This window comes from Cynoglossus semilaevis, chromosome 19, assembly GCF_000523025.1.
Source record: "Cynoglossus semilaevis isolate Cse_v1.0 chromosome 19, Cse_v1.0, whole genome shotgun sequence".
NCBI classification, from domain to species: Eukaryota; Metazoa; Chordata; class Actinopteri; order Pleuronectiformes; family Cynoglossidae; genus Cynoglossus; species Cynoglossus semilaevis.
This window is the reverse complement of record NC_024325.1, coordinates 10424970-10452330: the sequence shown is the minus strand read 5'-3', so window position 1 is coordinate 10452330 and position 27361 is coordinate 10424970. Positions and strand designations below refer to the sequence as shown.

Sequence of the window (27361 nt, the reverse complement as noted above, 5' to 3'; positions counted from 1 at the left end):
CAAAAGAACAATCATAAAATATACACAAACATGATCTGCTCTTGCTTGCAAAGTGAAAAGAAGAAGAAAAAAAAAAAAGTAATTCAATCTTACCTGATACAAATTAAAAAATCTCTGTGACAGTAGGAGGAATCACAAGACTTATGGGCCAATCAAATTACAAGATGAACCCCATAAATTAAATTATGCAAAATCAAATTCATCTATCACACAGGCAGATGCTGACCTGCCCTGATTATAACATTTACTACAGAAGATGGATGGCTTTTAAAGGTCTGTATTTCAAACGGCTGCCTGAGGGATACCACTATCTCACCATAAAATCCTTCCATCAATCTTAAGGCACAAGTGAAGGATGTTTCACTGCACAAATGGATGGACCTGAGTCATTGCCTTTGTCATCATCTGTTTACCTAAACATTTTATGACGTCCATCGCTAGTTTTATGTGATGTTAAATGGATGACGTGACACACACTTTTTAATATTGATAGATTATAAAACATAAAAAAATACTGTCTGACATTAAATCAAAATTATATTTTTCAATTGTTCCAGTCAGTTAGAATTATTAAAGTAATTTGTTTTGCTCATTTCTATTTTTTTTTTGTTTGACTATGTCATGGTTTTGGAAGCTTTTCATAAGTTCATAAGTTCATTGGAAATTAATTTAAAAAATAAATCTTTAGATTCACTGCTCCCTGTGTGAGTATTGTAAATTTTTATTTTATAACTTCTTTGAATTATACATGCAACTAGGGATTGTCTATGACGTTGCATTATGTTGAAAATAATAACGACCATTTAAGGGGCATAATCAGTGGGACGGTACATTAAAATGGGTCTTTTATTGTTCGAAGCTGAGAGCTGCCAGTTTGGATTTCTTCTCCTGCCACTTGGAATCTCACTTTTGTATTCTCAGCCAGTCTAACCTCCTCCACAGTTCTTTGGTCTGCTTTACCTATAAATCCTTTCAAACCCACTCTTTTTCCAGGTTTTATTTTGACAGAGATTTCAAACTAAAAGCACCAAGAAGGTTTATGAAAACTCCACTTCTTTTTGGTGTAACCATGTGCTGCCACTCTCTCCACCCAGGTGCCGACTGCCTCATGGGTGTGTACCTCTTTTTCGTCGGGGTGTTCGATGTCAAGTTTCGAGGGCAGTACAATCGTAATGCCCTGCTGTGGATGGAGAGTGTGGAGTGTCGCACCATTGGTTTTTTGGCCATGCTCTCCTCAGAGGTAAAATCCCGCTTATGGCACAGGTTGCTTAAAAACCACATTAATGCTGATGTGATTCTTGGTGCTCCAGACACCAAGCCGAGGTCAGGTCAGGGTTGCAGACGTTCGGTCTGTCCGCCGTGTCCAGCGCTGCTGAGTGCACTTTGTCAAACTGACAAACATTGGCGGCAGCCGTAAAGGCCTTGTCCAAGAACTCAGATGACGCCGTGGCCGACTAAGCATCATTTGATTCCATTAGCTTAAGTCGTCACTGGAATATTTGCACTGCAGCTGGTTAAACTGAACGTCCGCCATTTTATGCTGTGAGCAAATGACTGTGAGTACCTCATCATAGCTAAGGAGCGCTAATTTTTAGACTAGCACAGCTTACCCTCCAGAAAAAAACATAAAAAGTTCACCATATCAAATCTGTAATGTTGAAAAAAAACTGTTACACATGACCTTTAGGTTTCCGTTTGAAGAGATTCAGCTCTACGCTCTGGATTTGGACAAATCCTGTAATTCACACTGCGGCCTCTTTTTTGAAACAGTGAAAAGCCCTGGTTATTCCACTCTGTGGCGGGAGGTAGGCAGCCCGCTGCTCGGTGTCTGGTTCCTAATGAAAGCTAATGGTCCAGTTTTACAGACATTTCTGATGATCTGTCACAGTAACATCAAATATGATGCAGTTCATATTACATAATACTGCAGTTCATATTACTAAGCGTAATGTTCACTCCTCAGCATCTTTTCAAAGTAGCAGTAAAATTACAATTTTACTGTCCTGCACAATGTATTTAAATACAAATCTTCCTCCCACTAAGCTGAGACAGTTTTTTTTTCAACTTATCATTTATCAGCAGTTATTACTGCCGCTGCCGCTGCTGCTGCTTTACCATTTATATCTTTAGGCAGCAATTACTCAGGATTGTTCTCCGACTCTCAGGAGGAAAACTCAACATTGTCTATAAATGATGCTAAGCAGTCAGTTGCGTGCAGGGAACGTCAGTCTATTAACTATTAACTGTACTGTCAAAGACAATAACTATCTAATGCAGCACTAAAATTGCAATTCACTTTTATCAAATAGGAGTTGAACGTGTTTTGTCTAGTAATGAATGCAGTCCCTTTATTGAATATGTCATGTCAGATACTTTTCACATCTAATACTCGTGTGACTCTATACTCTATCTAATATATTATTTTTACTCATTCCAAACTTTTACCACCTGGCCTGTCAAAATGTTCCAACTTTTTTGAAGTAGCTCTAAGTATCAATTCATAATCAGATCACAAAATTGGTGATGATTTATAAAACAATTTTCAGAGGATCCTAACTTTTTATTGCACTCTAAACTGTGTTAAAAATAAATGTTGTACTAATTTTAATAACACGCAGATGTAAATTAAATATATTTATTATCCAAAGAAAAGCCAACCACACAGACTTTTGCCTGCGCAGAAATGAAAAAGTGACTCATATGACTGAATATTTATTGCATGCCATGAGTCATTTCATAAACAGTGATCTATGGAGCTCATTTACTCCAGAAAACACTATAAATCATATTTACTCACATCATTGTTAGTTGCATTTTGGCATTTGCGAGCTTGTGTCATCGTAGACAAATGGCAATTTACATTTGTTGAAGTTTTTGTGAAGTGAGAGGAATCAAATCTTATTTATCTTGGCTAACAAACAGAATTAGTCATGTGTTTTTGTGCTCATTGTAACTGTGACAGCACTGAAACGTATTGAACACGTATCGTGCTGTAGGGCTGTGTCTGTGTACCGAGGGAGAGTTCGTAATAATGTTTTTCTCTCAGGTTTCCGTTCTCCTGCTGACCTACCTGACCCTGGAAAAGTTCCTGGTTATTGTCTTCCCGTTCAGCAATCTGCGCCCAGGGAAACTTCAGACTGGGGTGAGTTCATTTCTGCTGAATGCCTGCACCTATTTTTACTGACTCTTTTTAAAGATTTAATAATCAGCACTGAAGTTGAAGCTTGCTGCGCAATTAAAACTTCTTTTGTGAAAATGTTTTGCCGGATGTTGTGCTCCTGTGGTTTTAGAACAATAATGTTAGATGTAGCTGTGCCTCCGAACAGTCTAATTTTATGTGTCTCATTTACTGTACAGTCAGATCCTCAGATACTCTGAGCCGCACAAAGCCAGATTTGGTCCCTAATTACTGCACTGTTCTATTGTGCTGAGCCTTATCCCAGATAGTTATGTAAAAAGGCTAATTTACATATAAAATAGTGAACACTGCAGTGCCCTCATGGCCTCGGAAACATATTGAGTCGAGTCACCCGGGATATCTAATGAAGTTTCAATCAGAATGACTTAAAGGTTTTGAGCTGATGTTTGAAATGAAGTCCTCTGCTTTGTTTCAACTCCACTTCACTTAAAACAACAAATAACACAATAATTATTCCATGGGGACACACTCTGGAGAGTGGGGATTGTTTTTGCCTAAAAATATCCTTTTTTTTTATAATGATGGTCCTTCTGAATGGCTTTTGAATTTTCCTAGTTCTCCAGCACTCCACCACAGACAAAACAAGCAGACAAGACAACAACAGATTAGGATAATTCTTCACTTCAAAACGAAGTTTCCCTCCAGTCGATTTGTTGAACTGCTGGTCCCGCAAGAAAAAGGATAGCAGAAAATGAATTGTGCTTTGTGTGTCAAACAAATTCAGGTCTGATTGTGCTACATCTTGTATTTTTGAAATAACAAACCAGAAAAATAATCAAACCTTCAAGAACATTCAATCTCACCTGTAAATGCTCTCGTGTGCCAAATATTGAGCCTTGTTACAAACCGGCAATGTGTTAAGAACAGAAGTTAAGTTTTCTTTTTCAGCAGAAAGTGTACTCAGAGATCAACAATGATTTTGTTTCTTCATTTTCTCCATTGTGCTGTGACAAAACCATTGGAAATCACAATGTTTTTTTCTCGTTGCTGACAGAGAACATACAGTCATGAGTTTTATGTTGAGCCTGTCAATATCACTGATGTTGGTTTTTCTACTAGGTGGTCCTGGCATCTATCTGGGTCCTGGGCTTTATTATAGCTGCTGTGCCGCTAATGAATGAGGAAGTGTTTGGAAACTACTACGGACGTAATGGAGTCTGCTTCCCGCTGCACTCTGACAGGCAAGAAAAACCAACTGCCAAAGGATATTCCACAGGGATTTTTCTGGGTAAATTTAAGCAAAAGCTCATTTTGCAGTTTATTTGTTTTTGCCAGCACATGACTTCTGACCTGTGAAGTGTATAAATGCCACTCCTATAAACACTCTTTGCAGATTTTATTTGTCTTTTCCCATTAGATGTAGTTGGTTTACATTAATATATAAACAAAAGTAACTGTGTTTAAAGAATTAAATATTTGTACACTGTCCAATCTGGCAAAGAATTCAAAGTCTTCTATATTAGGTGAAATTATTTTTTTAATATCAAGGTATTTTCCAGTACCTTTAAATGGGAAATGTCTACAACTGTATGTTTTACATCTAGGTGTGATTATGATGCAGCTATGGTTTTCTCTGAGAGAAACTGATCCTACTTTAAGCAGTATTGTACTGTGTTTACCCACCACCTACCAAAGAAAGGAATAGCCCTGTGCCCAAGACTGGGCCATTAAACCACAAACACCACAGCTCCATAAGGAATGCATGATTAGTCTGGGGGATAACGCAGTGTTCTCACTGAGAACCAGTGTAAGTCTGGCAACAGTGATGAATCAATTATAGAGATATTCTCTCTCAGTGGGTGCCAGGATTTACATCACTTGGCTGTTGAAGAATCCCCTGAACTGATTCCAAGAGACACCCCTGTTTGTTGTTTATCTCTAAAGCAGGTTAGAATTGGAGTGCTATCTGGAAAAATGACTGTTGAAAAATGATTTGTTTTTCGGAGCAACCTGTCTTCCTGCACATTTACCGTTATTTTTATAACTACTGGGTGAGAGTGGTTGGTGCAACATGACCTATGACATTGTGCTAATGATCAAAATAGAGGTTGTGTGAACGAATTGAACCTCACCAAGTGTGAAATGTAAGTTATCTTTAACATAGCTTTTAACAGACATGCAATATTCTCTCTCAGAACAAAATTCACAAGTGAAGGTCTTGAGCTTGAGAGTCAACTTAATTCAATAACTTGGCATTAATACACCATGCAAAAACAAACTACTTGTAGGTTTTGGCCTTTAAATAACTATATATTCAAGATAATTTTCATCAGTGTGATTTCACTTTATTTCAGCAAAATGTCATGTTATTATTTTAATAACACGCAGATGTAAATTAAATATATTTATTATCCAAAGAAAAGCCAACCACACAGACTTTTGCCTGCGCAGAAATGAAAAAGTGACTCATATGACTGAATATTTATTGCATGCCATGAGTCATTTCATAAACAGTGATCTATGGAGCTCATTTACTCCAGAAAACACTATAAATCATATTTACTCACATCATTGTTAGTTGCATTTTGGCATTTGCGAGCTTGTGTCATCGTAGACAAATGGCAATTTACATTTGTTGAAGTTTTTGTGAAGTGAGAGGAATCAAATCTTATTTATCTTGGCTAACAAACAGAATTAGTCATGTGTTTTTGTGCTCATTGTAACTGTGACAGCACTGAAACGTATTGAACACGTATCGTGCTGTAGGGCTGTGTCTGTGTACCGAGGGAGAGTTCGTAATAATGTTTTTCTCTCAGGTTTCCGTTCTCCTGCTGACCTACCTGACCCTGGAAAAGTTCCTGGTTATTGTCTTCCCGTTCAGCAATCTGCGCCCAGGGAAACTTCAGACTGGGGTGAGTTCATTTCTGCTGAATGCCTGCACCTATTTTTACTGACTCTTTTTAAAGATTTAATAATCAGCACTGAAGTTGAAGCTTGCTGCGCAATTAAAACTTCTTTTGTGAAAATGTTTTGCCGGATGTTGTGCTCCTGTGGTTTTAGAACAATAATGTTAGATGTAGCGGTGCCTCCGAACAGTCTAATTTTATGTGTCTCATTTACTGTACAGTCAGATCCTCAGATACTCTGAGCCGCACAAAGCCAGATTTGGTCCCTAATTACTGCACTGTTCTATTGTGCTGAGCCTTATCCCAGATAGTTATGTAAAAAGGCTAATTTACATATAAAATAGTGAACACTGCAGTGCCCTCATGGCCTCGGAAACATATTGAGTCGAGTCACCCGGGATATCTAATGAAGTTTCAATCAGAATGACTTAAAGGTTTTGAGCTGATGTTTGAAATGAAGTCCTCTGCTTTGTTTCAACTCCACTTCACTTAAAACAACAAATAACACAATAATTATTCCATGGGGACACACTCTGGAGAGTGGGGATTGTTTTTGCCTAAAAATATCCTTTTTTTTTATAATGATGGTCCTTCTGAATGGCTTTTGAATTTTCCTAGTTCTCCAGCACTCCACCACAGACAAAACAAGCAGACAAGACAACAACAGATTAGGATAATTCTTCACTTCAAAACGAAGTTTCCCTCCAGTCGATTTGTTGAACTGCTGGTCCCGCAAGAAAAAGGATAGCAGAAAATGAATTGTGCTTTGTGTGTCAAACAAATTCAGGTCTGATTGTGCTACATCTTGTATTTTTGAAATAACAAACCAGAAAAATAATCAAACCTTCAAGAACATTCAATCTCACCTGTAAATGCTCTCGTGTGCCAAATATTGAGCCTTGTTACAAACCGGCAATGTGTTAAGAACAGAAGTTAAGTTTTCTTTTTCAGCAGAAAGTGTACTCAGAGATCAACAATGATTTTGTTTCTTCATTTTCTCCATTGTGCTGTGACAAAACCATTGGAAATCACAATGTTTTTTTCTCGTTGCTGACAGAGAACATACAGTCATGAGTTTTATGTTGAGCCTGTCAATATCACTGATGTTGGTTTTTCTACTAGGTGGTCCTGGCATCTATCTGGGTCCTGGGCTTTATTATAGCTGCTGTGCCGCTAATGAATGAGGAAGTGTTTGGAAACTACTACGGACGTAATGGAGTCTGCTTCCCGCTGCACTCTGACAGGCAAGAAAAACCAACTGCCAAAGGATATTCCACAGGGATTTTTCTGGGTAAATTTAAGCAAAAGCTCATTTTGCAGTTTATTTGTTTTTGCCAGCACATGACTTCTGACCTGTGAAGTGTATAAATGCCACTCCTATAAACACTCTTTGCAGATTTTATTTGTCTTTTCCCATTAGATGTAGTTGGTTTACATTAATATATAAACAAAAGTAACTGTGTTTAAAGAATTAAATATTTGTACACTGTCCAATCTGGCAAAGAATTCAAAGTCTTCTATATTAGGTGAAATTATTTTTTTAATATCAAGGTATTTTCCAGTACCTTTAAATGGGAAATGTCTACAACTGTATGTTTTACATCTAGGTGTGATTATGATGCAGCTATGGTTTTCTCTGAGAGAAACTGATCCTACTTTAAGCAGTATTGTACTGTGTTTACCCACCACCTACCAAAGAAAGGAATAGCCCTGTGCCCAAGACTGGGCCATTAAACCACAAACACCACAGCTCCATAAGGAATGCATGATTAGTCTGGGGGATAACGCAGTGTTCTCACTGAGAACCAGTGTAAGTCTGGCAACAGTGATGAATCAATTATAGAGATATTCTCTCTCAGTGGGTGCCAGGATTTACATCACTTGGCTGTTGAAGAATCCCCTGAACTGATTCCAAGAGACACCCCTGTTTGTTGTTTATCTCTAAAGCAGGTTAGAATTGGAGTGCTATCTGGAAAAATGACAATTTGTTTTTCGGAGCAACCTGTCTTCCTGCACATTTACCGTTATTTTTATAACTACTGGGTGAGAGTGGTTGGTGCAACATGACCTATGACATTGTGCTAATGATCAAAATAGAGGTTGTGTGAACGAATTGAACCTCACCAAGTGTGAAATGTAAGTTATCTTTAACATAGCTTTTAACAGACATGCAATATCCTCTCTCAGAACAAAATTCAGAAGTGAAGGTCTTGAGCTTGAGAGTCAACTTAATTCAATAACTTGGCATTAATACACCATGCAAAAACAAACTACTTGTAGGTTTTGGCCTTTAAATAACTATATATTCAAGATAATTTTCATCAGTGTGATTTCACTTTATTTCAGCAAAATGTCATGTTATTTATTTTAAAACTGTTTATACAAAATGTTAACTTTTTTAACTTATTTTAAAACTGTTTATACAAAATGTAAACTTTTTTTGTTTGTTTGTTTAGGTCTAAACGTGGTGGCGTTCCTGGTGATAGTGTTCTCTTACTTCAGCATGTTCTACTCCATCTATAAAACCGGCATCAACGCCACAGACCTGAGGAGCAGACTACACAGAGATGTGGCTGTGGCCAACAGATTCTTCTTCATTGTGTTCTCTGATGCCCTCTGCTGGATTCCCATATTTTTGGTGAAGATCCTCTCACTACTAAAGGTGGAGATACCAGGTATTTTATTTTATTTTAAACATTTTACACACACACATCCAAACAGTTGTATATCACACATTTTCACTTCCATTTTCACTTGTCTGTTTGCAGGGACAATCTCCAGCTGGGTCGTCATCTTCATCCTCCCCATCAACAGTGCTCTCAACCCCATTCTTTACACGTTAACCACCAGTTTCTTCAGGGAGCAGGTGGAAGTCTTACTCTGCCGGTGGCAGAGAAGACACATCTTGAAGAAAGACCGTAAAAGCCTCACTTCCTCCACAATCTTCATGGAGGCATCAAGGCCTCAATGCTACCAGCAGCCAGCCTACCTCCAACGCATATCACTGACTGGTGCAGATCCTCGCTACGCCTGAGGGAGACCAGAACTTGCCAGGCTTTTTTTGATTTGGAAACTATGGGTCATGGGTCTCGAAATGGAGGACTTTCGACTCTTCTGGCATGACAGCTGCACTGATTCTGAGTTTCATTCAACAAAATTAACAGCCACAGGGCTCTGTCTGCTTTTTTCTCGCCTTTGTTTACACAACAAATAAGTGGTGCCGTGTATTACACTGAGGAGGAGCCGCGGGCCAAAGTGATGACCTTTCTCCCAGTGATTGACCATTTGAGCCTTTCACATTGATCGTATGGAATATCATCCAAGCAAAAAAAAATAAAACAACAACAACAAATGCCAGCTTACAGTATACATCATTATACTACCTAGAAAATATTTACGATGAGTCAACATACATCCAAGGGCTGACTGAGTTTGTTTTCAGACTGGGTCTGTGGTTGTCTCAGTTCTGGAGTGACTGAGAGTTTGTAAAAATCATGTGTCAGGATCAATGATAAGTGCAGATCCAAAGGAGTACCGCAAAGTAAGTAGTGAATACATTCTTTTTTACATTTAAATTGTGCAGAACATCAAACTTTTGATTGTTTGATTGATCATAATCATCTTGATTTTTTTCATTTCAATCCATAACTAGTCCAAATTTGAGTAGTATCAACACAATTACGCTTTTACAAAATTATATTTCACTTAATTTCTGCCTTCTGGATTTTTACGTTTTATTCCTATTTTGATTCACTGTTCCATTAGTTTCTTCGTTTGCGGAGTCCTGCATTTTAGTCACAAATCAAAAGCTTTTTACATTCCAAAATATTGGATGTGGATGTATTAAAATGATACAATTATTTAATGTAAGTATTTTTTATCAGAATGTATTGTTTAATTTGTTATTCTTTGACTTATTATTATTATTATTATTATTATTATTATTATTATTATTGAGCAATGCAAAGTTAGTGCACAGCAAAAAGGTCTTTGTTTCATGTGTCGTTTAGGCCAAATAATACTTCTGTTTGGGGTTTAAATGTATTCCCAGAGTACGTTGCTGTAGAAAATCTGAAGTCCTTCAAAAGTTTAAAAACATTCACAATTGGGGTAACCATTTAGAACCATTTTAAAACCAGCATTTGTGTAGTCCTGATTAAAGGAAACATTTTTTACTCCCACAGAACTGAAAATGGAGTTATTACCCTTACACTTGCTATATCTACCATCCAATCAAAACTTTACACCGCAGAGAAATCCTCCTACAATTACACATTAACTTGACATACTTCCAGTTTTTGGTTGGTCTATTTTGTTGTCACTGTTTGTAAGACATCACTAGGTTTTGTTTATGATTTGTGCCTTTATTTAAACTTTTATAAACATTTACGTTATGTACAGTATGTGTGTACACAGGACAATCTTGGGAGTAAGACAAAGAAATTATAGGAAGAGTCCTTGTACCTTTTGCCAAGTATAAATACAGTAGAACCTCCTGACTTTGAAGGACTATAACATTTCTGAATTAGCTTTGCAGATTTTTGCTGTGTAATATTTTGGTACAGGAGGAGGATGTCCTGTCTATGTGTATGTCCTATGTATCGTTACGTTTCTTGTTCAGTGAATTATGTGTTTGTTGGATTCCTCAGTCTCTCCTCTGGCTGAAAGAATAAAAAAGTGACCTGAGAAGTTCACATTGTGCAAATAGCTTTTAAGCCATTCCTTTGTTTGTTTTTGCATATAATTGCATTTTGACCAAGATGTAGCTATTTAGCTACAATATATGTCTGGACGCAACATATGGACAATATAACCTGCATTTTTGTGGACTTACCCTGAGAATTTTTGTGTAATTTCAACATTTTTGCCACTCGTTTTAATATATCTTTCCACAAATACCTTTGCAGTGTTTTGGCCTTTGTACATGTAATTTACTTTGCCCACCTCTTCCTAGCCCTCTTAAAATCATTGACTGCACGAAACAGATACAATTTTAGTATAATAACAAGTAGAATTTAAACTAGATATAACAAGTATAACCTGGATGCTAAAAACTGTCGCAACGTAGCTGGTAAGTATAATAATCACACTAAAAAGTCCTGTTTTTTTCTTTATAGATAAAACAGAACGTGCTGTCCCTGAGAAAATGAACCACGCTTTTAAAATGATTTTATAAATGTTCAATTTTATAAATTTAAGTCACACCCAATAAAACGGAATTTGTTTTTTCCTTCATGTAGTAAACAGCTCCATTGTTACTGTAAAGCCACTTTAGTTTTACTTCCGTCATCACTTGTCTGGCCTGCACCTGCGGCGCTCAGCATCCTCTCACGGCAGGCGTCCTGCCCCTGGTCCACAGTGCGCCCATAGCGACAGCGTTGATGGACACCAACTCTGACCAACGAGAAGCCTATGCTGCATCATTCTGCGTATCTTCGACATCTGATTGGTTGCTAAGGGCGGGGCCCTGTCATCCAGGGCAGTAGCGCTGTCAGTGGAGGAGACACGATTCCTAGAGGCGAGAGAAAAGAAAGGGAGACGAGACGGTTTGATGAAAACAAACGGCAAAAATACACGAACAAAAAGCAAGAGGAAGGAAATGAACCTGTAGCCTCCGAGGTCGACACAGAAAAGGTACAGTTTCGTTTAAAATCGTCTTAACGATGTGTCTAGTCTTTCTTTGGCTTTGTGTTGACGACAAAGCCAATGACTTGATAGAAAACCGATTAATTGCCACCGTGGTTGTTGCTGGCTGGTTAGCGTCTGATAGCTGCTGGTACAGCTGGTTAATTTGTAAACTGAGAAAAACATATTTTGAACCAAACGTGGCGTTTTTTCTAAAAAAAAAAAAAAAAAACAACAAAAAAAAAAAAACAAAAAACAAGGACCTAACATTGCCGCTGCTGTGCTTTGTGAAGGTTAGCTTAGCATCGGTTATTGTGGTTATGTTGTCGCAGACTGATAGTTAAAGGACACTTTGTGATGGCGGTGATAAATAACATGCTAGTCTGTTAGCAGCCGGCTAGGTGGCGAAAATGAACGAATTTCCAAACACCACCATTTGTATAAATATATCTAATTCGTCTTTTGTTGTGAACAATTTTAATGAGTCTTACAAAGTAATTGCATTGTGTTTGTATTTATGTTTTCGAAAGATATCCATAATATACGTATATACCCTGTATCATTGTACTTAAATGGTGGCTCATGACCCAAAATTAGGGCATACATTTAGTAAGTGTGTGATCTGAATTACACATTACACACCCCAAGTCCTGCCGCAGAAATCAACGTATTTAAACAAGATTTATAGTGTGCTGCTATAGAAACACATGCTTTTTGCTATAGAAACAGAAAGAAAATAACAAAATTAAAAAACCCTCCGTATTTTATTGTATACACTGTAACATTAATAAGAACATGTCCAATTAAAGACTATGTATAATACTGGATCATTCTTTATGTAAAAGTAGTGCTTTACAAATTATGTCACATTAAGAAAACTCAGTTGGAGCATGTGTCCTAAAGATCATATGATATACATCACTATTCTATATCAGTGTTTCTTAAAATGGTTGGCAAGTACTCCGCTGAAAATCATCTAGATTTTAACTGTGAGGTATCACCGTTATTTTGTTGTTGTTGTTTTTTATCTTTATCTGTTATTCATACTGCAGCAGTTTTTCCCCAAATGAGGTGGAGGATAGAGAAAAGATTGGAGAAGGACAAAGAGAAAAAATTAATACAAACACGTAAGTGTAAAAACATTTTTCATGCAGTGTGTGCTTGTCCAATCAAATATAGGTTAGATTAATCAAGAAAATCTGCTCAACATGACATTGGTGATATTAATCAGAGTTGCTGTGCCCTTTAGTCATTCATCCTGAACTGTGTCACACAAATCACACTACTTTCTCATATTGAAATTGAGTGATTAAAGTGTTTCACAATTGTTTCTTTGGCTAAAGAAGAAATATCAATTTTTTTTGTTAAAACTTTTTTTTTTAAATTACGTTTCCGTTTAGCTTTAATGTTCTGAAGTTATTTTTTATTGTTATGTGTTGTGTCTAAGCCTCACTTATAACTGAAATAACTGAAATACAATTTTTTACGTAAAATTAAGTCAAATAATAAAAATTGCATTGTGGCAAAAAGTTAAAAAAAAATAGAAACAAAGGCATAGTTACCAAGGTGTGGAGTTGGAATGCTGATTTATTACCTTTTAAATCTTCTGAACATACTATAGCTGAAATAGTGATTTTCTGTAACAATCCATTCAGGACATAAATGTCAAATAAATAACAAATTAAACAATCAGGATGTTTAAACTGCATTAAAACATTTTTGAAAAATAATTAAATCAATTTATATTTATATTTTAACCTAAATTTTACAAAATAAATATGTTTGTCTTTGATAAAGTTACACTACACAGATGGTGTACAGTTTTATGTTGAGAAAGAATTATTCAAGAACTTAAAGTGCTTTAACACAACTAGCACAACACATTGACTATGTTCAAATTCTATATTCCCAATTTTCATAAAACAAACCAAAGTTGTGACATCAGTAATATTTAATATCCAATGTCCTGATACCACAAACAAATATAGTATTAAAATACTTTCTTGGTCTGGCAGGAAGCAGTCGTTGGTCTTTCTATTTTATATCTGTTTGCATTAAAAGCTCTTCCACTGTAGCCCATGTAGCCACTTCTGTCATGACAGAAAAATATAAATTATCCACTGTAGCCCATGTAGCCACTTCTGGTAACACAAAAAAAAAAATAATTTAAAAAAACAAAAAACATTTTTTACAAGAAAAACATGTTCAGTTTTTCTAAACTGAACTTACAAGATAAATACATTTTACTAAAAGAAGAAGAGATATCTATTCACAACACAAATTTTCATGAGATGTTGAAACTTCAAACTTCAGATGTGAATAACAGCTCAGTTCATTTGTGTTTTTTTTTTTTTTCTGTTCTGTGTGGTGCAATAATGATTGCCTAAACTCTACAAATATTTTACTGCAGAATCTGTACTCCAGACTGCATCTCACCCTTGCACCCTTGCACGCTTTCGACACCAGCACGCAAGTGAACCATCCATCTTTCCTCACTGTCATTGTTTCCATAGATACTACACAGCACCTCACTCCTACTGGCTTATGTAAGCCGGTGAGTCTGCCAGGCCGGCACAAATCCACACATATACCGAGACATTACTGCACACTTAGACACACATTCTTTTCAGTCACACTCCTTGTCTAAGTCTGTCTCAGAAGCTGTGGTGTTAAAACTTTTTAAGAGGTGTTTGTGTTGCAGTTTGATTAATGATTTACGGATATTGAATTGAAATGCTTGATTCACTGCTATTGAATTAGTTGATCCTCTGAGCTGTTTACTGGAGCATTCATTGGCACATTACTGGCCACTGAGGTTAAGTTGCATAACTCAGCTCATTACATGTATGGAAAAACCAACTGTGGTGTTGTGATGTGTGTTTGTATGCCCACATCCATGGCTAATCAGGCACAGTTAAGATGAAAAGATATCAGTTATCTTTCCTATCTTTTCTTGTATCATTCTGCTAATTTTCCCAAGGACTTTAACTCACAAATTATTAGATAACACACATTTTAAATATCTTGAAGTAGACTTGGAGTTTCTTATTGCCTTCATATGCACAGCCAGCAAGCTAAAAAAAACATAGAATAAAGTCATTTTCAAGAAACCTAATGTATATGCAACTGTTTTCAAAACAACTTGTCAGAAAAGTCAGATCTTATTATTTTTTAACAATACCCTCAGGGGGGCGCCATTTTACAGCCAGTGTGCTAGTGCCAAACTGAAGAAGTACAAAGCAAAACAAAAAAACGAAAAACACTGACATTTAAAAGATTGCTGATACTGTGAACGGGTATTTTTGAGCTAGTTCAAATACTGTGGATGGCTGCAGAGTTTAAGGCTCTCAGATACATTTGCTAAAATGTGTACATACATTTAAAGTCAGTCCACTGCTAATCATGCTGTATCAACAAGTTATGTGGCCACACTGTGGTTACATTTTAGTCATCAATAGACAGAATTTAGACGTTCTTGTTTCTTTATGCCAAAGATTTGTGTGCACCTCCCTCAGTGCAATACCTGTATAAACATGTTGTGAGTAAAATAGGCAGTATATCTGCCCTCTCCTTCCCTGCTCGTCAAAACCAGTTGTAGGAATGCTCCAGTGCCTGCCTATGATTAAAGTATCTCATACCTATTCACCTAAAAAACAAATGTATTCAACTCAGTAACAATAATACCACATCTGTCTATTGTCTACTACGCAGATTAAAAAGATCATGGAGACATAATAATCAGCAAAAGTTTGGATAAAATAATATTTCTGTCAGTTATTTACCTAAAGTTAAAAAGTTAAATAAATGTTTTCATATGAAAAGACCTACATCTTAAATATGATTACTTTATGTTATGGTATTTATGTGACTGTAAATGTTCTCTAAGCAAAATGTTTCATACAAAGATAGAGTATTTTACACTGTGGCATTTGGTAGTTTAATTTCTAATACAAGATAAAGTATGATGTGGATCAAATCTTTTAAATCAACTCTTACTTTAACATGACACAAAAACAAAATACAACATTCTAAAGTATTTCTAAAATGGCTATAAAGAAAGGCAGCTTTAGCAATCTAAATAAATCCTTGATACAATTAGGAGAAGCTTTTTTGTCATGTAGTGTTACATTGTCAATTACAAAGCAAACAATTCTTGTGGTCAGCCTCTACTGTCATAATTTTAAGATGTCATCATAGTGAACTTCTGAACTAAAGTCTATCTTCAGCCTGTAATCCAAAAGTAAACTTGTTTATGCCCTCAGTTTTCTTGTTAGCTTTGGTTGGCTGAGTTGTTTGGTTGTGGTTTGGGCAAATGTTACAATAGCAGCATACTTGAGTGGCAAGAAAAATAAAGCTTTTTTTTGTGGCAGAAGTGGTAAATAATGTTGCAAAGAATGATCATCCGTGTGATGAGTGGTTTGTTGATTGGCAATAAATTCCCCTGTATCTCCTTCTTAACACAGGCTTTAAGCAGACCTGTAATTAGAACAATAGAAAAACATGTTATCGTGTTAGTCACAAAAATAATGTTAACCTATAAGACATAGAAAATAATCGAATAGCACTAAATTGTTCTTTGTAAATACAGTGCTCTTTGTCAGATACAGTAGTTTGGAGTGTAATTACTTCTTCATATTGATATTGAATTGGTCTCTCACGGTGGTTTGAAGTTATGGCCGACAATTCTAGATTTAGAAGTTGAAGTTGGTTTAATGCACCCATAACTTCATTGTCAATAAATAGACAGTAGAGGGATACTTAAAAATAATATATTAAAAAATATGATTAATCTGTTCACCATCTTATCAAAATTAATTTACATTAGTAATATTAGCAACAACATTAGTGTTCTACTTTACTTTTGACCTACATTCGAAATTCAGAGCTGAATGATTAACATCGCAAAATAAGCTAGTAAGAATAAAAAGGATTACTTTGACGTGTGAGAGTGACAGCATTGTAGTGAAATCACCCCTGACACCATGGCATCAGGTCATGCAAACAAGAGAGTGTCAAACCTGTGTAGCCTGACAGATACATGCAGTAAAAATAATTACCACCCATTAACTACCATAGAAACAGAACCATAAAAATCCTACGTTTTACATTAGGGTATTAAGAGTATATAATTTTCTATCTAAAACCTAATAATAGCCTCAGTCTGCAGTAGACAAAACAAACTAATGAAAGCCTGTGGATGTGTTCACCAGGACATTCTTTAAGATAATTGGTTGACTGGCATGTTTTCTTAGATTGGCAGGCTTGTGTTGTCACATTAATGAAAGGACAAAAACAATATTCTTTTTGTGCTTGCATGTATGATAAAGAGTGTCTTAATAGTTGGCTGCTGACTCCCTCTAGGGGATGGCACGCCTCTCTAACTCACATTGGCAACCCGCCTCCCTCGGTTTGTTTGCTTTCATTAACTGTTTCCTTGCCATGGTTGGGGAAGCATATATTTAACATTGTGATGTTGTAAAAACTAGGATTTTTAAAAAGAACTAAAAATTAAAGTAGATGTTGAGAATATCATAACATGAATATTTTAAAAATAATTAAATTTGCAATTTACCATCTGAACAATATAATTATGTAGGACTGATTGAATGTATTTTATTCAAACCAAACACTCATCAATATATTGTTGTACTTAAGTAGCATATGTTCTACTGTAAATAGATCATTTGCCAAATCTATCAGTATCCTTGATGTCCAAAAAATTGGTTAGTAAAATTTAGTTTTGGCACTGATGCACAGCCACTGTGAAACACAGTGATTGCAATCATTGCTGTAACTTCAATGTTAAATGTTGACAGAGTTTAAAGAACGTTTTGAAAGTGTACATGATCATTTAGTTGCTGTCACACATAAACACAAGCCTTCAGGTGATGCCCTCAGTGGAGTTGATGTCATGACAATAGTAGCATAAACAGCAGGAAGTGGGATCAGAAAGGTGTTTCTCCAGAGATTTTAACTGCCCTACCTAAAATGCAGCATGAACAAACATGCATTTCAAAGCCCTGAGTAGGAAAGAAGTGTTTCCACATACTGTTGTAAATTATTGATATTGCACTGAAGTTTCTTTAACTTACTACTTTTCTTACTATTCTGTTTCTCTTGCCATAAAAAATAATTGTGTTAAATAGTTTATTGTAATTTATTTGAGAGTGAATGTTTATTCAGCTTCTAAACGTTTTCCTCAGTAATAAAATAATTATATATATATATATATATAGAGAGAGAGAGAGAGAGAGAGAGAGAGATTTGGACTATTATATTTATAGTAAACGATAACATTATGCCACAAAACACTAGACAACTACCTCGGGGCTCGTGGTTGTTCCTGTTTGTCTTTGCCTTTTTGCCTTCCGCATCTGTATAGGGGTGTGTCCGCCCTCAGTAATCCTACACCATTAACACATTGAGGTTAACTGGCTAAACAGCCTCAACCAGTGACTACAGCAAGTACGGCCTTTACTCACACCCACATGCCATGTGTTGGGTGTCTGCATCAAGCCGCTGCATGCCATTCAGCTATGCATTACTAGCACGTGAGATCACAAGGATGAAACAAGAAGAAGCAAACAGGTGTGCGAGGTAGCAGAAGTTGAGAAAGAAATTATTTCATCTGTTCATGGTAACCCCAGGGGATTTGGTAGGGGGAAAAAATCCCAGAGAGAAAAAAGAGAAAGGGAGAGAAAGAGGGAGAGGTTAAGGGAACCTCCCAAACTTCACAAACCACCCTATCAAGCTGCGCTCTTGGAATTGGATCCCTCCCTTGTTCACTACCTGAGAGCAAAAAAACACAGTTGTGCCTCAGAGACTCAGAGAAGTGCAGGAGTAATAGGGAACACACAGAGAATAGGTAAGGAAAATATTAAATGTAAGGAAATGATAGCTCAGTTTTACATTGAATGAAATTGCCTACCAAAAATATGAGAAGACAAGAAGATCAAGTTGGTTTTTTTACGGAACAAAAGGGAATTTGAGAAAAAGAATTTCTCTGGAACAACTAAAGAATGAGCTTTTTCACTGTGGACTATATGAAGCAACATAAATAGAATCACCCTAGCCATTGATTGAAGAAATTGGAAGCAGACATGTGGACAAAAGAAGAAGAATGATGTAAAGAAATATGGAAACAAGGACTACAGAATTCCACGGACACTAAATGGGTTAAAATATTTTTTTCTATTTCTTTACTTTTGGACCATCATCAGTATCAGCTTCATTAACCAAATATGAAAGCACATTCTAGACTTTTGCTTCTAGTTTGTCTGCGACTCCCTTAGTTTACCCTCCTCTGGTGTCTTCTCTGCGAGTTTTCAAGGATGGCTAGTTTTTAAAAACACCACCAGACCACCAGGAGTGGGTCAAGATTGTGGAGACATGTCTCTTGAAGATGTTGGAAGCATTTCCAGTCTTGTGTTTGAAAGTAGTGCTTCAGATATCTACGATAGTCAATCTTTGAGCCAAAGTCAAGACCAGGATCTGAATAACCAGAGTCAAGGCCAAGATGGGATTTTTCTGGACCGCATTGCCTCTCTGTCAGTGGACATGTTTGACCCCAGTGACTTCACTGGCAGGTTCAGTAAGATCCAATCCAGGTCCAGAAAGCGGACAAGGATTATTAGAGGTAGGTGCAGAAAAGCCTTTTTTTACTTCTTTAAATAAACATTTAAATAATTTACAAATAAAGGTTAACAGTTTAGATATTCAATTAAAATTATCTTTTTAGTTAAAATTATGAAATTATTTAACTTGTGGGTTTACAGTAGGCCAGTTGTCAAGGAAAAGACACAAATTAGCTTAACTAACCAACGTGCAGCATGGGTTGAGTTTTTATTTAAACTGGTTTTCAACAATTATTCTACCACTGTTGTTACCCTTCAAAAGTAAGGACTTTTTGTAGACCCTCTGAAAGTCATTTTTCTCTTTCTTGAAAATCACAATAAGACTACTCTAATCATTGTGCTTCAGGCTTTGGGAAAAGAGCTTCTTATGTGGTTTTTGCCATGGATCCAAGCACAGGTTTTCTGTACCATACATTCTTTCTTAGCTCACCATAAGCTCTTATCTGCTAAATATTATACTAAATAAATACTACTGATTGCAGTAGAAATTTTGGATCTCAAGTAGTATGTCAGTTAAATACTATGTCAGTTAAATACATACATATATATATATATATATAACATTTATTGAATGCATTAGAAGTGTGGATGGTGTTGTAAACCTGATACATTTGCATAACAATTGAACCATAATAGCTGCTATGAACTTTTAACCTCTAGTAGCAGGAAGATCTATTTTCCTATCTTAGTTGCACTTTGCCTCTGGTGCAGTACTTCTGTTTGTACAGTTGTTAACAATAACAGTAACATCAAGTGGATAGTCAACAGGTAAACACTTTGGCTTGGATTTCTGTATACTAACAACCACTATCAGAAAATTAGTTTTCCTTTTACAGATCAATTAACACTGAAGCAAACAATTACAGTTTGATACAATCAATCTTTGTGCCTTTGTCATCAGTAATGCAGGAAAAGCCAGTAAATCCTGTGAAATTAACTAAACTTATATTTTTCAAATAACCTGTATTTAGTTTGACTTATCTTTAAGCTGTCAAGGGCCTGTACAAATAACCTTTGAAGGGGAAACCCACGGTGAGGTAATGTCTCTGCATGAAATTGTCACTTGTAGGAACATCCATCCAGATATACTTACTTTAAATTAAGGATGGGCTATAAACTGAAATTTTTAGTGTAACAGCAGTGCTAAGTGGCTTTGATACTGTGATAGTGGACATGGTAGAGGTTGTGGCGTCAATGGCAAAGGTCCACTTGGCACGGAAACTCCTGACACATGCATTCTTCACCCTGGTGATCTATTTGATCTGCACAGCTGTGTCAAGACAATACCACTGTGTGAACCTCAAACACAATTTAACATGGGTTAGGGGCTGTAATAATTAAATCATGGGGTTTCAGGATGCAAAGACTGTAGCCATTTAATCAGTTATCACCAGAAGCACAATCAGGAGCTTTTTGAATAGTATTGTAATTTCAGGATTCTAAATCAAATCCTACTCAGTTCCAACATTGAACTTTATTCTATGGTGATTTATTAAGCTTGATCAATTATCAAAAAAAGGTTTTCTAACTATGGTTTTCAGATATTTTTGGTCTAATTAATCATTGGTTAGTTGGGAATTAATCATGATTAGTTGTGACGGTTACTTAATTAATCATGATAGATAATCTGGGCATAGATATCCATAAAAAGATGGTGATGATGTCACTTTTTTGGGGGGTTTTCCCAAGGACTTTTAAATAACATTTTTTTTCTTTGTTTTTGACATTTTGATGGCCTAGCATACTTAACATTGGCTGTCACAATGGATTGCTCAGTTTGAGCTGTGCTCTGACAGAGTGTCATGTCTAATTGCATTTAAGGATTGTGCAAATTGTTAAACTTTTGATATTACGTGGATATTTCTATAAATGTATTAAATGTAATCATTATGTATGTGCTCATGTGAGTCTGGAGTCACATTCCAACAGCTGGCATGCTCAGGCCCCTGCTCAGAATGTGTGGAATCTTAGGACTTTCATAAGGGTGTGTGTGTCTCTGTGAGTGAGAAAAAGTGAGAGGGTCCAAAATATTTTTTGGAAGCTATAGATAGATTTGTGCCTCTCTGTGGAACATCCACAATAGTTAGTAATGTAAATATACAGTATAGTATTTATGTGTTGGTGAGAAGCTGCTGTAAACAAGATTTTACTCATTGTCTTAAGGTTTAAGAAACTAGTGAAGCCAGAAGGCTTTGGGCTTTTTTGTTTTCTTTCTTATGTAGTTAATATTTCATGAAATGTTGGTTTTACCCTCGCTGACAGCTTTCCCTCTGCACAAAAACAATGTGTGTTAATAAATAAAATCTGTCATCCCCCTGCTGATCTTTGAATTCAGCTGTTAAGGGAAGCAGTCGGTTGAAATTAGATGATAGACTTGTTCAAGGCATTTGGATTATGTTTTTGGTAAGCAGGTTAACACAGACCCAGAGGTAAATGCTGATTTGGGGCCAAATCTGTAATAAAGAAAGCACGAGTTGTAGACAGTAAAATGCCTGCAGTGTTTCTCTGCTATATTCCTCCTCCCTTGAGTTTAGACTAATTGTCTGCTAATGTGAACCAGGCCAGTCATACTTCATCACATGAACTTCCTATGTCCCTCCTTCTCTTCATCCCTTCATATCCACTTCTCGTTTCACCCTCTCTTCTGTTCACATGTCCTGGGAAACATCTATGGCCCATCAAGGGAATTACATGATGACCCTAATTATGCACATGTACCTTTACGTTCTTTTACAATGTAATATCAAATTCCTACCAGATACATCAGTTTGGTGTGAAGAGTAAATATCATATACAGCACACGGTATAGTAAGTGCATTATAAAACTGATTGACTGACTTCTAATAAATAGAATTTAATCTGTCAGTCATCTGCTGTGTCAACAACTGTTTTGAGGAAAGGTCAATACTGATAATCTTTAAGTTAATCTTTAAGTTAAATTGTTTTCTATATCAAAATAAAAATCAGAGCGAATTAAAATATACAGTATACTGTATAATAAACTGCTCTAAATGGTGCTAGAATGTTTATGATAAAGCAACTGACATTACATGCACATATGTTATGTTACATGTCTTTACTACTCGCTGTCTTGTTACATTAAATCAATAAGGTAACAAAGCAGTAGTTGTTGATGTAATTAAATGTATGGCTCTCAATGACAGCAGTGCCATTGAGCAATTGTTATTTCACACCATTGGTTAGTGCAGGTTACGTGTCATTGTTTCTTTTTGCTCTCATTGGTTGAGGGTGGCCTTGCATCGTGCTCAGTCAGCACTTATTGAAAGATGCAGCTAAAGAACAGCAAAGAGGACACTATATAAAACAGGAATTTTATCTTTTACTTTTGCAGTGATTCCACTGTCTTTCTTCTCTCCAAATAGTCATATCCTTCCATTTTACTTATAATATTTTATGATATAAAGAATGATACATCTCTCTCTCTCTCTCTTGCGCTCTCTCTTTCTCTCTCTCTCCCTCTCTCTCTCTCGCTCTCTCTCTCTCTCTCTTGCTCTCTCGCTCCTCAAAGAGGATTGGCTATTTCCACCTTCCAACATCCATGTATCACTGTCCTGAGAGAGCAAAACAGAGAGGGGCAGGGGGTGTTAGCTGTGAACACAGCAACACAACCGAGGCTTCTCTCTTTTCCTTCTTCTCTGACACACAAACAAACAGAAACGCACTCTCAGCCGCAGCATCTGCATGATTGGCTGCATACCTCCTTCTCCCTGGTTCTTGTCACTCTGCCGTCCTCTCTCTTCTTGACTCCCCCTGGCTCTTGCTTGCTTCTTCCACAAAACGCCTCATCCTGCCGTCCTGTCCCCCCTCTGCTGTCTGTCACCGTGGCGACATATCCTCCGCAGCCATGGCGACTAGCCAGCAGGACTCGGGCTTCTTTGACATCAGCATCAAGTCTCTGCTCAAGTCCTTAGGAGGTAGTGAGTAAAACCTCAGAGTTGTTGTTAATGGCATAGACACTGCCTCAGTCTTTTAAGATGTTCATCAGTGAATATTGCATTTGTCTCCTTCACTCGTTTAGTCTGTTTGTTTATGCTTGGTTACAAGCTGTATACATTTTGAACTTCATTAACAATATTTGACAGTGTTATGGTATTAAATTACCAAAGGACAAGGGGTGAAAACAGATCATCCGCAACCTTAGCAGTTTCATATGTTTATTTTCAAACTAAAATTTAGACACATTCTTTATTTACAAAATGTATAACCGAAGCTTATGAAATCACTGCATCGTGTAATTCATTTAACCGTGGAATCAATACTCTGTAAGTGTAAACCCAGACTAAATGCCAAATGCATAGGGGCATTAACCTTAACATTAGAGTAAAGATAAAACTGTAGGGTTAGTCTCATAGAAACACTGTTTATGTAGTTCCCTTAATGCATGCTGCGGTCTTTCTTTGCTCTAATATTCGAGTTTCCTTCTGTAAACAAGTAATGTAGCCTCTCTGATACTGTGTATGTGTGTTGTGCAGTAAGAAGTTACAGTACACTACACTTGATGTTAGGCTAAATTGCGAGGATGTGAGTACACGTGCGTGCCATCATTCCACACACACACACACACACACACACACACACACAGGGTAGAGTGAAGGACTGACAGTAGGGGTTATGTTGGTTACAGTGTTATTGCAGAGGATGTGTTGATGATTGCCCTTCAACCATTCATGAAACTTTAATATGAAAGACCTCACAGATCATGGTGATGTGATGCATACGTTTCAGGAGATATGTTCAATTTATAGAATAGAAAATAATCAGAACCACATAGGCTGTCTGCTCCAAGGTCAAGCTAATAATGGCAGTCAGTAGACTAGAGAGCAGAGAAGCAATCCTGCTGTGGTCGATGGTAGACTTTTGCTTCTTATCATGTAAAATTACAAGATAAATAGCTGACCTCATCAACTGTGATCCATCTTATAGAAATTTCGAACACATGCATACACTTGTGTGTCTTTATTTAATGATGTTCTACATCGCTGCACAAGCTTTAATGATCTAACAGAAATATGTAAAGGAGAGCTAGAGTCACCATCAACGTGAAGTTAAAGCCCGCATAGACACACACTGGCTTAAGTGGTGGTATTTTCAGCTTGAGACCTTTCAGTGAAATGAAAATTATTTCCACTAGTGTGTGCAACAAAATACTGTCTGTAGTGTCAGGGTAACAGAGTGGTGAATGTGCATTGATTCAGTATCCCAGCCTTATTGCACAATGTTTGCATGCTCTCCCTGGGTACCAAAATGTCTCGAACAGTCCAAAGAAATGCTGTTAGGTTAATTGGACACTCTTAAATAGACCATAGTTATTATACTGCAATACTGGGCTGCTGGTATTGGCTCCAGCTCCCCCTGTGATACTGCAAAATATTGGACACTAGTAATCAAATGATAACACACTCAGTGGTGTTATGTTAGGACATGGTTCAGTTGTATTTGTAATTAAAAAGTCTTAAATAAGTTTAAAATAGTTTATTTATCTCTGTAACGTATTTATACACACAGTTGTGGTTGTCACTTCTTTAAATCTGAGCTGCTGAAACTAAGCTATGTTTGCTTTTGCTTAGAGAGTACTGTATTTTAAATAAACCCTTTGGGATATATGTTGTGTTGTAAACAAAGGTAGCTTCCTATTGATTAGACATGCCGGATTTCTGCTGAATCTTGTCTCTAAACGCTGAGTCATGGAAACATTCCTAACTGTCGTAGGGAGTGCTCTGGTGCACTGTATCGACAGCTCCAATGACTATGATTATATCTTACTTCACTTATCACTCCAGACTGGCAAGCCTCCTGACAACACATGCATGTATACATCCCCAGTCACAAACACTGTGTAATTGTGTCAGAGTGGAGCTGTAAGAGGTTGTGTAGTTGCCATCGAACTTGTGTTTTCGAGTTGTTAGTTCCTATTTACATTGGCATGTAACTAAAATGTGCTGCTGTCCTGATAAATGCCTTCTTAACTTGGACAACTGTTGAGCGAATGAGTACTTGTGTGTATGTTTGTGTGTTTATGAATATCTCTATTTGCATGAGTGTGCTGGTGTATTAGTAGGGGGTCAGTGGGAGTGGTGGGTATGTAAGAAAACGGTCGCCAGGAGTCTATATATAGCTCCTCCCTCCTCCCCTTGCCTCCCTCTCTGGGCAGTGTTGAAATTCCGACCCAGCTCTTCTGATCAGTTCTCCACAAGGAAAAGACTTTGCTTAACTGTTGCTGACAACTAATAGACTGCAACAAAACATCTCTAAAAGTAAGCACTCACAGTACAACTTTCCAATGAGCCTCGAGGATTTCCAAGGTCATGGGAGTGGAGTTACAGAGACATGACGTCTGATGGAAGGTGGAGCAGAAGCTTTAGTAGTAACTAATAGTTGGTGTCATGTAGTTGTCAAGCATGGTACCCTTCTCAGCCTCTGGTCGACTTAGGCCTCTCCTGGAGCACAGTGGATTATTTCCTACAACTCTGGAATACTTGTTTTTAGTGGAATAACTTTTGTGTTTTTTCTCTCGTGTGGAAATCTTTCTCTTCTTACTCCCCATTTTTGCCGTTTTTTCTCTCGTGTGGAAATCTTTCTTCCTTTCTTACTCCCCATTTTTGCTATGATCCTTCCAGATTGTGGAATTACCATGCCAACGTGTTTGACCTGTATTCAGTGCAGGTTATAGTTGCAATGCTGCTGTCAAGACAGTTTTCTTTTTCCCTCAAGCACTTGTTTTCGACTTTACCAACCTTTCACGTTCTGAAGGATGGAGCTTCACATTTTCAGTTTCGGTTAAAGCCATTTAGGGCCTAAACCAAAGATGAGGTCTGTAGTCTGTGTTACGGTGGAGTATTTGGTTCATTTAAGACTGATGCATCACTGATCTACTGCAAGGAACTGCACCTATCTGATAAATATGGGAGCTGTATTTCACAGCCTGTAAACGAATCCGTTTCTAGTTTCCCATCTCCATCCCAGTGGTTCACATAACCCTCTGTATCTAGCTGTCTTCACCATGGAAGTGCCAACTAAATGGAGCAGGGCAAGTGTCATCAGCTTCATCAAGGGTCTTGGTAAGCGTGCAAGGGTGTTGGTGTGCACGCATGTTTGCATCCCTCGGGTGTTCACATTAGACAGAGACTGGTCTTGTCCTGCCCAGCAGGAAACAGTATCTCAATTCAGGTCACCTTTTCAGTGAGGTCCAGTCACATGGTCATGACCTGACTCGTGTTATAGTACAGTAAGTAGTGGACACTTGTGAAGTGAAGTTCTGGAAAATGCTGCAATGAATTATACTAATACTTTTATCACCTAACACTGAAATATGAATTAATATTATTACTTTTTACTGTGACATAATTCAAGCTGTTAAAATATTTACAGAATTAGATGGGTTGTTTTTGCTCACCATGTGCTAATCTCTACATGAAAAACAATATTTCTTAGTTAATGGTGGCCATAATACATCAGTGTCGTGTTAATATTGGAATTGACCTCATCAGCTGTGACTCGAACATCATTTATCCTGATTAATAAAGTTAAAGAGCAGTAATAACATTCTGGAAATATTATTACTGCGTGTTGACTCATTAACTTTGATGATGGAATAATTAAAAATTAGATACACTAATAGTGGTATGTTTACAACATCAAACATTTTGAGTATACGTATTGATATCTAGGCTGTTGTTGCACCTGAGCTTCCGCTATTGGAGGTTCTATAATGTAGCGGTTATCACGTGTTTGAGCCACATACTTAATGGCGCCTCCGATGATGCAGCCGCTGTTGGTACCAAAAACTCACACTGTGAATTTCCCCATTGTGGAACAGATAAGGGACTATATTTTTTTGTACTTTTAAATTAAAGTGGATCATTCTAATCTAGTGGCGCTTTGCCCCAGATGCAATGTCTCTGTCATTGGTGTGGAACCCCAGGGTTCACCTCCTGGGCAAGTTCGAATCCCGGTTAGGGCAGTTGGTACCTTCCAGTGGACTCACCACCCGCAGGAAGGTTTGGTACGGTGCAATGTGATTTGGGTGGCGACTGCTG

At 37.1% G+C, this 27361-nt stretch overlaps 2 protein-coding genes across 12 annotated transcripts in view; both read left to right on the top strand.

Moving 5' to 3' along the window:
* rxfp2a (relaxin family peptide receptor 2a) overlaps nt 1-11017 on the top strand; it is a 41063-nt gene extending 30046 nt beyond the window's left edge. The window contains exons 16-20 of one of the 3 annotated variants that reach the window (XM_008332888.3): nt 1095-1240; nt 3047-3142; nt 4259-4427; nt 8502-8720; nt 8814-11017. In XM_008332888.3, the coding sequence (XP_008331110.1) occupies nt 1095-1240; nt 3047-3142; nt 4259-4427; nt 8502-8720; nt 8814-9079 (896 nt within the window). In that variant the 3' untranslated portion in view covers nt 9080-11017. 3 annotated transcript variants of the gene reach the window in all.
* Nucleotides 11018-11534: 517 nt separating this feature from the next.
* Nucleotides 11535-27361, top strand: part of fryb (furry homolog b (Drosophila)) — a 47513-nt gene continuing 31686 nt past the window's right edge. For 4 of the 9 annotated variants that reach the window (XM_025065656.1, XM_025065655.1, XM_025065654.1 and 1 more), the window contains exon 1: nt 17936-19306. In XM_025065656.1, coding sequence (XP_024921424.1) covers nt 19060-19306 — 247 coding nt within the window. In that variant the 5' untranslated portion in view covers nt 17936-19059. Of the gene's footprint in view, nt 11680-12722; nt 12798-17934; nt 19307-25899; nt 26384-27361 lie in introns of those variants that run through there. The other 5 variants (XM_025065652.1, XM_008332885.3, XM_008332879.3 and 2 more) reach the window with 4 other exon arrangements.